At 54.6% G+C, this 11,281-nt stretch overlaps 3 protein-coding genes across 3 annotated transcripts; all 3 read right to left on the reverse strand.

Moving 5' to 3' along the window:
* Nucleotides 1-1,781: 1,781 nt before the first annotated feature.
* On the reverse strand, nt 1,782-2,972 carry ISF_01937 (Ankyrin repeat-containing domain protein; the record flags this gene model as incomplete). The annotated part of the gene is made up of 1 exon (XM_018845544.1): nt 1,782-2,972. One exon carries the CDS (start codon nt 2,970-2,972, stop codon nt 1,782-1,784), a length of 1,191 nt encoding a protein of 396 aa, XP_018707267.1.
* A 656-nt stretch (nt 2,973-3,628) lies between these two features.
* ISF_01938 (pyruvate dehydrogenase E1 component alpha subunit) lies at nt 3,629-5,238 on the reverse strand (the record flags this gene model as incomplete). The annotated part of the gene is made up of 4 exons (XM_018845545.1): nt 3,629-4,137; nt 4,190-4,644; nt 4,755-4,888; nt 5,095-5,238. The coding sequence occupies 4 exons, from the start codon at nt 5,236-5,238 to the stop codon at nt 3,629-3,631; spliced, it is 1,242 nt and encodes a 413-aa protein (XP_018707268.1).
* Nucleotides 5,239-6,462: 1,224 nt separating this feature from the next.
* Nucleotides 6,463-8,601, reverse strand: ISF_01939 (F-box and WD repeat-containing protein; the record flags this gene model as incomplete). The annotated part of the gene is made up of 3 exons (XM_018845546.1): nt 6,463-7,429; nt 7,483-8,075; nt 8,137-8,601. 3 exons carry the CDS (start codon nt 8,599-8,601, stop codon nt 6,463-6,465), a joined length of 2,025 nt encoding a protein of 674 aa, XP_018707269.1.
* Between the last annotated feature and the right edge of the window lie 2,680 nt (nt 8,602-11,281).

The following is an 11,281-nucleotide window of genomic DNA, read 5'->3' on the forward strand; positions in this document are numbered from 1 at the left end:
ATTCGCGAGCCCGAGATGCTCAGCATCAACCCATAGAGGCCCCAAGTGATCCATCCTCCCAGTATTTCGTCAGTGAGCAGGTAGTGGCGGAAAGAGCAACATTCGAGCCGGGAGAGGAACTAATAACGACTCGGCCGTCCATGTTCACGATGGTAGTACAAGGTCTACTTGCTTATCCGCCTACTTTTCTTGCCAACGTGCAATGATTACCAGGTAAGCGCTTAAGAAAGATAGAGGGTGAAAAGAGCAGGAAGAGCTGCGCCGATTGTTTTTTTATCTGGCCACGTTTTCTACAACTTGTAATGAGCGCCAGGCAAGCGCTTGAGAAAGACGGAGGGAAAACAAGAGGAAGGAGAGTTAGGGTGTGTGGAGGCTTTATACCGGTGGTGATCTTGACGCCGCGTATTTTTTTTTTTCGTGGCAGCTCGTGAAAGTAGCTTTGAACTTCAAAGTCAAACACGAATGATGGCCATATATACAAAGTATATAAGAAATTGAAATATCTTCTGTCAAATATAAAAGTGCAGCTGCGGCATAGCAGAGTACCCTGTGGAATCCAGATAATCTACATCGCACCTTCCTTCCTACACTCCAGAACAGCTCCTCGGTGAGAGTGCGAATCGAATTGTGCTGTTTACTCCCTCTTTTCCTCTTCTTCTTCTTCTTTTTCTCATAAAAGTTTAAAGCGATGGATAGCGAAATGCCGCAAATTCCCTCCAGGGTTTCACAGTTGTTGCTTCTACTGGGCACAATGTCCTTATTCTACCTTTTTTCGATACTCCTGCTCCTGCCCGTCTGGCTTTGCCGGTGGCTAAGCGACGAGAATCCCCAGCCACCGAGAGACGGGGAACCAACACCGAGTTTCCTTGTTGATACCCTCAAGAGAGCTATCAAGCCACTCCTGGTCTATGCGGAGATCTTGACTGGAACGGGGATTGGGTTCATTTGGGGGGTGGCACTCATTACGCCTTTGGCCTTACTATACAGGAATTACTAGATCCCCAGTCAACTCACCACACACAGAGCCGATGCAGGCCAGAAGTTGTGGACAATCTCCGACGCTCCTTGGTCCTCGGAGCTCAAGCGGAGGCCCTGCTTCCGCTCTGATTATTGTGTCTCGCTGGCCGGCGAGAAGCTATTTACGCTTCGAACACGGAGTCTCATCTCGATAACGGACTCCCACTTCGATAACGAAGCCCCATCTCGAACCCGGACTCACAGCTTCCACATCCCTCCGAATTTGGCACTCCTCCCCTTCCGTGGTGCATGCCAGCCAAGGGCCTAGGCACGATCTGATCGCGGCCTTTCAAAATCTGAACCTATGCTTCCACGCCATTTCTAATCTCTCTGTTTGCTTTGGCCAGTCGTATACCTATTCACCTAGTTTGAGACTTTGATGGATGGCGGGGGAGCAGACGAATCACACTCGATGTACGAATGGCAGTTTTGATGTGGAAGTATTAGATTAGATAGGGGGAAAGACGCTGCAAGAGGTATAGGTACTTCGAATTGGATAGTTACCGCAAGAGAATACTATAAAACTTGTCAGTCAATTTTGATATGCTCGGTACATTTTAGTTGCGAGAAGTCTATAGTTGTTGACAGCATGTTCATTGGGTCACAATTTTTAGTAGAGCTACTTTTTTTTTTCAACATCTTATTTCCTATCGTCATTACCTTGTTGCCTTTCTCGTCTTTGCTATATTGTCCAGCCATCTTCTATACCTATTCCTTTTATTTCTGCCCTACCACTTCCAACGCCGCAGAGGCCAGTGTCGGCTCTATTCCGTAGCACCTCTTTCGCGAAGCGCTCCGGCGACCTTTTCAAACCGGCACTTTCGCGCGCGGTCCAGGGCCGTATGCCCCGTCGTCCTCGCATTCACATCCACGCCCGCCTCGATCAGCAGCGCGATCTTCTCGACCGCATCCCGGCTCATCCCCGCCCACGAAGCCTCCGGGGTCCCCGCGGCCATGTGCAGCGCCGTCTCGCCGTCCTCGGTGCGCGCCTGCGCGTCCGCCCCGGCGTCCATCAGCAGCCGCAGCTGGCGGATGCTCCCGTGCGCCGCCGCGTACAGCAGCGGCGTCTCCCCATCCTTGTTCCTGGCCTCGATGTCGAGGCCGCCCGCGGCGAGCAGCGCCTCGAGGAGCTCCGCGGAGCTCTGCGCGGCGCGGTGCAGCATCGTGTTGCCCTCGTCGTCGAGTTTGTCGTCCGCGGACACGCGGGCGCCGCGGTCGAGGAGGAACGGGATGGAGGACGGCCCGTCGTCGAGCGCGACCTGCAGCACGGTGCGTCCGGCGTCGTCCGCGGCGTTGACGTCGGCGCCCGCGTCCAGGAGCACCTGCGCCACGCCGAGCGACTCGCGGCCGGCGGCCTCGTGCAGCGGTGACCGCCCTGCGCCGTCTCGGGCGTGCACGTCGGCGCCGGCGTCGACGAGGAGCTTCGCAATCTTGGGTTGCCAGTTCAGGGCCGTAGCGTGCAGGGGCGTGCCGCCGTCCTGGTTGCGGACGTTGACGTCGGCGCCGGCGTCGATGAGCAGCTTGGCGATGGCAAAGTGTCCGTTGGCGGAGGCCGTGTGCAGCGGCGCCACGCCGCGGCGGTTCTGGGCGGACGGGTTCGCCCCGGCGTCGATGAGGGCTTTCACGGACGGCTGGTTGGCCGACTCGACCGCGAGGTGAAGAGGCGTCAGGTCATCGCGGGATGCATCCACCGCAGAGACGTCAGCGCCACGGCCGATGAACCGCAGCACCTGCTCGGGATCCCCATACAGAGCTGCTTCTTCTAGTGTTGAGGCTTCGAGGTGTGGCTGTTCGGCTTCTGACTGGCCGCAGCGGGCACATGAGAGGCCCGACCCCTCGGGGGATTCGGCCATGGTGAGGTATTCGTCAAATACACCGATCTTAGGAACGCTGTTGTCAAGACAAGAGAGCGCTGCGCCGAGAAGGGCGAAGAAAAAAATCGTCTTGGTGAGCATTGTTTGGAGATGTTTGAGGGTAGCTCCCGCATGACTTTATATACTTCAACGCATGATAAGTAGACCCATTGTTCATTGCAGACATGATCAATGAGACGATACAAATCTATCGCCTTCGCTGCCTTGAGCCCCGTAAAAGATCCCTGTACATTAGGTAGTTTTGAGTTTGTTACTAGGCTGCCATCTTGACAGTGGGTAATCAAAAAGGCAGTCGTGAGCAAAGCGCAAATATTTTGTATGAGCCATATTGCCTGGACCTGAGAACAGCATTGATCGCCTGTGCTGCGCCCCCGTGAATACTAACACTATGTAGATGAGGCCTTTGGCATTGCTACCGACCTCTTTGGCTCGAGTTGTTGAGCAACGTGCGTAATCGGATGATTTCCACAGTGCGGTTTGAACATAGCGCGAAGGTAGGAAGGCAGAGCGAAGATCAGGCGAGGCTACAACGGCGAGGAAAGGGACAGAATCAAGCTTTGAATCACTAGCCAGGCTTGCAAGGCGGCTTATAGCTCTTCACTCAGTCATGAGTTAAAAGAGATCCGAAACGAAATTCTTCATTTCGAAATGGGAACCTCCCAGGCGCTCTAATCTGAATGGGTAATTGTACAAAAACGGAATCGTCAACCAAAAGCTTCCATCAGGAGATTATTATCTTAGTTGAAGTAGTAGTTCTCATCATTGGTGCGGCCGCGGATGTACTGCGGCTCCGAGCCGGGGACGTAAATGTCCTCGAACAGGATCTGCGGCTTGGCGTCGGGAACGGCCATCTCCTCGGCGGCGGCGACCTCGGTGGCAACGTGGTTTCGGGCCTCCTTGTCAATCTTCTTGAGCTCGTCCTCGGTGGTGATCTTCCAGTCGAGGATCTTCTGCTTGAGGCCGGCGATGGGGTCGTTGGTCGAGCGCATGCGCTGAATCTCCTCGCGGGTGCGGTAGGTCGTGCCGGGGTCCGACATGGAGTGGCCGCCGTAGCGGTAGGTGACGTACTCGAGAACCATGGGGCCCTTGCCCGACGTGGTCCACTCCTTGCCGTACTTGACGGCGGCCTTGACGGCGAGGACGTCCATGCCGTTGACCTTGAGGCCGGGGATGTACTGTCCGCGCTTGTAGTAGTCGGTCAGGGCAGACGAACGGGCAGCAGAGGTACCCATGCCGTATTTGTTGTCTTGAGGATGTTAGCAGCTTGAGCTGAGGTCATGACGCAAGGTTCAACTCACTCTCGCAGCCGAAAAGGGCAGGGAGGTTCCAGAGCTTGGCCATGTTGAAAGCCTCAAAGACCTGGCCCTGGTTGGAGGCACCGTCACCGTAGAGAATGACGGAAGCGTTCTTGTTGCCCTTGTACTTGTGGGCGAATGCGAGGCCAGCACCGACGGGGACCTGGGCGCCGACAATGCCGTTGCCGCCGTAGAAGCCCTTGGAGAACATGTGCATGGAGCCACCCTTGCCGTAGGCGATACCCTCGCGGCGACCGAGGAGTTCGCCGATGATGGATCGGACGGCGCCGCCGCGCATCAGAGCGAAGCCGTGGCAGCGGTAGGCGGTGATAATATCGTCCTCCTTGGTGAGGGCATGCTCGATGCCGGTGGCGACGGCCTCCTGACCAGTGGACAGGTGGCAGAAACCACGAATCTTCTTCTCCTTGTACAGACGGTCGGCGGCCATTTCCATTTGTCTAGGGGCGTCTGCATTAGCCTCAATTTGCATACGGCGCTGGCATGAGCATCGGCAGATGATGTAGTATGCATTGATTCGCCGCGCTAGCATGTATCGTGTCGTTCATACCTGATGCTGACCATGTCGTAGTACATCTGCTTCAGCTCCTTCTTGGACACCTCGATGGTGTAGGGAGGAGGGTCCAGCTCGTAGGTCTCGAAGCTCTCGTCCGAGAGGTTGACGAGGAAGTGCTCATCCTCGGACTATTTGATAATGAGAACACGACGTTAGCAATGCTGTCCAAGCTCGATTGAAGCATTCTTTTGCCTCATCAGCGACCGTGCTGACAGCCCCGTCTCCGAAATTGTCGCTTTCCTTGGCAGCACACGAAAGAGGCGCTCCCACTCCAATCCGACTCGGTGTTATCGGAATAGAGAAAAGGTAGACATCCAAAAGCAGAATTGCATACCTCGGGAACATTGGTGCTCAGAGACGCAGAGGCCGCATCGGTGGTGACGGAGCGAGCGGCGACGGCTCCAAGGCGAACAGGAGCAGCGGCGACAGCCGCCCGGCGGAGCGCCACGCGGGGAGCGGAAAGAGCTCTGGAGAACATCGTTTGAGACAAGTCAAATAGGGATTGACTTGAGGAGGATAACGATGCTGCAAAGGAGGGCCGTGGAAGAGAGGAATTGAGGTTGCAGGGATGGGGGAAAGAAGAAAAGGCACGCAGCAGGAGGTTCCTCTAAATTTCGCGCTGGTTGAGCGTTGAGAGCTCTGCTGCTGCGCTTGTTGGTCCCCTGCTAGCCTGAAGAGGTCTAGCGCTGCACTCACGTGAGGCGGTATTTGTAGCAGGGCCCGCCATCGGCCCGGCCATAAGTGCGCCAAAATGCTTGCGAGAAAAAACTCCCCTGACCCTCCGGTGGGCTCCGGGCGCAAGACAAGGCCAAACCCGATATTTCGTCTGATAAGCCACCATTTGGCGGCGATACTATGGGGCTGTACTTGTGAGGCAAGGTAGCTATGTAACCTTGACCACCACTCGGTGGCCAAAACATATCGCTGGTGCTCTAACAGAGGTGCTAGCAAACTCGGCGAATTTCCCCTCACACAGCGCTGATAAAATTCTAAATTTAATACTATAAAACTCTATAGGTATTAGTGTGTATATCTGCCTATTTTTATATAGACCTTTTGTGTTAAAACTAGCATTTATCGCTTATTAGCCTAAGCCACTTCCTAGCCACCGACGATGTATTTTACCACCAACGCTGAACGCTGCCTTTCGAATGGTTGGTTTCACAATTTGCATAACCTTACGGTGTCTGGTCGATAACAAGTTATCCACAAATACCTGCAGGCTGTAGACACTGCCTAGCACCATCATCACTATCATCGCTACCAAATCGAACGACCACGCGTATTAACAAGCCAACAGTTGGAATCATGTTTCATTGGTGAGTATGGCAAGTGCCGGGTGCATAGTTCTATTCCTAACCTCCATGGGTAAATATCTTTCCGCTTACTGCGCACCACCGGCAGCCAATGGTATAATCCATTGTATCACGTCCCAATGTTGGGTTTGGGTGCTTATTGTATGCCGTCTCCCAGCGAAAATGCAAATATTTTCCCCAAAATGCATATTATAGTAAAGCAACGCTAACATCATGAGCGTCCAAAAAACCTCCTTCACCTGAAGCTTCCAAAGTATACAACCGCGCCTTGCTTAAGACAGTGAAACTCCACCCGCTGCGCTGGCAACGACCTCAAGTCCACTTGCAGAATGCCATTAATTAAAGAGGAAGAATTCTTTCGTATCCTGCCCTTTTCGATATTCTCGCTAGGCCATGTCGCCCATTAAATTCTCGAGTTGCGGTGGCAAGTCTCTCTCTGGTATCGAGGCCGTAGAGAGTGACACATCTTCCATATCCACGTCTTGACTCAATGAGGCTCGACTCGACTCGCCTGACTCAATATCATGATATCTAAAGGCCAGGGCACTAAGCGGGCGGCTGGGTTCATCTTGCAGCACATGATGATGTAGAGACAGCGGTCGGTCGTAAAGCATCTCCTCCGGTGGAGAAAAGGACCAAACTTCCATGACAGTGCGGCCATTCCGCAGTGCCATCGCGACACACTTTTCCTCCTCAAAGGCAACACGCCAGACGGCGTCGCCCTGAGATATCAACTCGCGCACGAGGTGGCCAGTCTTGAGATCCCAGATCTTGACGCGACCGTCGCTACCACCACTGACAACTCGGGTGTCATCAAACTGCAAGCTCGTGACGCTGTTGTCGTGCGCTGCAAGCCTGTGGATGGGACACATCCTTTCCAGTGACCATACTCTGACGGAGCCATCTGAGCCGCCAGTAACCAGTGTATCTCCGCGCATTTGTAGTTGGCCCACCAGGGAGGTATGGCCTTGAAGAATAGCGAGGCACTCGCCAGTTCTCGGGTCCCATACACGGACGTTGGTATCCAGACTGCCCGTGACCACGCGCTTGCCGTCAAAAGCAATGGCATAAATCTGACTGAAATGCCCCTGCAGAGTCTGCAAGCACCGCCCCTCCGAGATGCTCCAAACACGGGCGAATGTATCGTAGCTACCAGACACAACAATGTCTCCCTTGATTTCGAGACAGCGGACGCTCAACTGATGCCCCAATAGTACATTACGGCAAAGGCCTGTTCTGATATCCCAGATTCTGAGCGTCGTATCGCGCGAGCCGGAGATTGCTGTATGTTCGTCGGCCATTTTCAGACAGCGGACAGTAGATGTGTGTCCTCGTAGAGTGTGCAGACAGGCACTGTCATGGTCAGTTTGGGATATCGCTTTGCGACATGATTGGTCATGACTTACCCAGTCTTGAGATTCCAAACGCGGACATCCCTATCGCAGCCACCACTGACCATGGTGTCGCCCCAGGGAACCATGGCCCAGACGCCCATGACATGGCCCTGGAGTGTACGCTGGGAGTTGCCGTCTGTGTCGAAGACGTGAATCTTGGCATTATCAAGAGCAACGATGATGTATTTTTGAGTAAGGTGCAGACTGGTGACGACGCCACCCTCTTGTGTTATATTCTTTACGGTACTGGTGCCACCGGACCGCCATGCGGCTTCGACGAGATATCGTTGCTTGAAGTGCGACTTGTAGGTTCGTAGTTTGGGCCGGCGGGGAAATCCGTCCATACTACGCGAGCCGGTGTGATGGCCCATGAGCGGCATGGCACCGGAGAAGCTGCTCGCCATTTCGGAATCGGTCGCGGGTATTTGAGCGGTAGGCCGGGTTGGGATGGCCGAGGCAGCGTACACTTCCGATAACCGTCGTCCGTAGTCGTGCTTGACACAGAGATTCTTCCACGTCATATCGTCGCTGAGGAGATCACGCCATCTTTTGGAGACTTGGGAAGCGCGGGCCAAGACTTTGGGATCGTCGATGAAGGACAATATCTGTGACAAGTAGGATTAGAAATAGGGCATGGTGGTGGAAACGGGAGTTGCAGTTGCATACTCTGAGGCACAGCTCATCGGGAAGACTTGTAAATGGATCTTTTTTCAACAGTGGACTGACAAACTGATGCACAAAGCTCAGCTGCTGACTGGTGCAAAGGTTGAGCAGATCGGCGAGGACTCTTGTACGCTGCGGGCCGGAGCAATTCTTGAAGTGCTGGCGGACCTTGGCAAGGAAGAAGTCCTCATCATCTGCGGCGTCACTCCAGTCAGGCTGGTAATGTGACGGGCCGGGCGAGGCGGCTGGCGTAGGCGGCGGTGGCGGCGAGCCGGTGAGCTGCTGATCAAAGTCGGCAGCAGGTGTGGACATGCTGGGCGTGGGCGGCCCTTTGGGGTGCCGTTGCGTGGGCACTTTGTCGTCGACGTGGTCCATAACTGTGTCGGGGGCGGTGTTGAGCATGAGCTCCTCGGCTAAGAGACTCCCTCTCCTCTCGGAGAAGCCGATGGGTTTCTTGTATCCGGTCATTGGCCGCCGGGGAGGGGACCGACCGAGGGAGGAGGCGTCGCGGCGGAGGCGGGTGGCGAGAAGAGATCGGGACACGATCCGGGTAAAGAGTGGTCGGGACAAGGAGATGATGAAGAGGCGGAAGAGGAGGAAGAAGAAGAGAGGATGGCAACGTTGATTTTGTGTTGAGCAGGAGCGGCTAGGGCGGCGATGTTAGAGATTCGACGAGGGATGGGTGGCCAAGGAGAGAGCGAGCGGGCCGGCCGAGTCAGGCTTTTAGCATGCATGCAGCCAGAGTCAGTAAGAGGGCAGGGAGAGAAAGTAGAAATCGGGTACGCAGCGGCAGGGCAGGCAATGTCGTTGTGGTTATTGGGCCGAAGGAGCGTTGGGCGGTAAAAGGCGGTAGGGAGGGTAAGGGCAGGAAATAAATGGTAGGAAACTTGGAAGAGGCGGAGGAGAAAGTGTTGGCGGGCTTCGGTTGGATTAGATGCAACCATCGAGGGAGCCGGCAGTGCCAGTGCAAGTTAGTACGGAGTTAGTACCTGGGCCAATGAGTTGACAGCAGGTGAGGACCCAAGTGGGCGCTGGGCACTGAGCGCTGAGAGCACAGGCAAGCAAGTATCGTGGCATGTCGGTGGCACCAGATTAGTATCAGCATCCAGATATCATCAGGTGCTTGGGAAAATCATTATGCCCAATTCTTAAAAATCGCCCTAATAATAATTTTCCCATAATTATGCGTTCTTGCTTTTTTTTCCGCTCAGCGTTTGCGAGAACTCGATAGCTGTAGTTACTTCATCTCGTCTGCTCATGGAAGTACCTATCTCCCTTGGTACCTGGCTACCTTGCCTCAGAGGGGCGTCCATTGGGCGCTTGCTCAGGGTCGAATTGCCCATTCGCCATTACTACTACCAGGTAGCACATCCACCATCCACCATCCACCATCCACCGCGACACTCGCCGCAAGTCTACCCGTAGCCCGGGATGGATCACAGGGAGCCCCGATTAAGTGCGGGACAATCTCGACTGTCTTGAACGGGCTGGGTGATCTTGTCTGAGGCGCCAGGGCCTGGTGAGGGCGGTTGCTACGGGCGAGACCCGTCAACGCATGCGGACGAAGACATGCATGAGGCACGAATACACAGGCAAACGAACACATGAATTTACGGATACTCAAGCGCAGAGTTTCGGCCGGCCCGCTTGACAACTGCGCAGAGCTGCACGCCGCAGGTGGGAAAAGGCAAAGCACACAAGAGGCGGGACTTCCCCTGATAACTAGCCTATAGACGGAGAGGACTCCGGAAACACAATACCAACTACATAGCAAAGCCTTTGTCGACGAGTTCTCGGGCCCTGGTTCCTTCACACTACAAGTCAAGGGAAAGGGGAAAAAAGGTCCGTGTCCAGGCGGATGAGCCAGATGCTGGCGCCGTTTGTGTCTCTTGCGGCACAGGGGGGCCTCTTGGCGGATACCCAAAGCGTCAGTTGAGTAAACCCCGCTGGTCAAGACTGAAGGAACGCACAAAGGACTATCCGAGTGACATTGATGAAGAGAATGACCTCCTGGCTCAGTAAGAGATCTAACGGCGAGATGGGCTCAGCGTGAACCGCGGGGCGTGATAGCCCTACATACCTAACTTGGTAGTTAGCCGCCTGGGAAACCACCCCCGTGAACCGCCAAAGGACGACCGAGACAGCGATAAAACTGTATAATACACCTTCACTCCATCGGCGGCGTACAGTCTCATACACCACTTGTCTGAAGCCGCAACTGTATTCGACAAGAAGCCTGGTGTTACCGAGAACGGAGAAGAGAAATCAGGCCATACATCATCTCCTGGCTTGCTTTCGAGACAGGAAGCTTCAAACTTTGCCAATCACCCGTCTAAGCCACTCCGGGCGCTCTCATGCGCTTGCCCGCCGCCGCCGTCGGCATAAATAGAACGAGGCTTGTTATTAATAACCAAAATGCAAAGGATAAGGAACCAAAAAAAAAAGCCTCCGCTACGTCAATGCCATTTTCAATGTCCAGGCAAACAAGCGAGCACCGACATCAGCTGGTGTTCCCCTGGCGAAAGGGGTCCAACCAAGGCTGTAACATGAACATGGTCTGACGACGCTCGGCCCGTCCAGTTTTCTCTCTCTCCATTGCGCTCGGTAGGCGCCTTGTTATTGACCGTCACCGCCCGCCAAGTCATCAGATATCAGATGTGCTACTGCAGACACTATATAAGATTTATTTCGTATTCACCTCACCAGATAGCTAGCATTTCAGTCCACGTCTGCACGTCTTGTTTGAATCTCTACACGCCATGCGCTGAGAAGTGGGCTCAGGTCAGACATTCCCTTGCCAGCACGCGTCACATCATATGCATTTCACCCTTTTTGTTCCAATATTCGGCACCGGAGATGCATCCACCTGCACAGATCATCTCCCCGTTTGACTGTTCGACTATCCGTTGAATCCCCGTCACTTGACTTCCCGTCCCGTCCCAGCCTCTCCCCTGCCGTCAAAGCTCGGGCCTTTGGCTCCTGCGCTGCATACACCAACTCATCATGTTTATCGTTCTTCGTCTTCTACCAATGCCACTGTGTATTTGAACGCCCCCCCACCCCCATTTTTGTTTGCACTTGAATACATGCAGTTGACCATGTGGTTCAGATTGCCCTCGAGCGCCCCCCCCCCCCCCCCCCCCCCCCT

This window comes from Cordyceps fumosorosea, assembly GCF_001636725.1.
Source record: "Cordyceps fumosorosea ARSEF 2679 chromosome Unknown scaffold_3, whole genome shotgun sequence".
Taxonomy (NCBI): Eukaryota; Fungi; Ascomycota; class Sordariomycetes; order Hypocreales; family Cordycipitaceae; genus Cordyceps; species Cordyceps fumosorosea.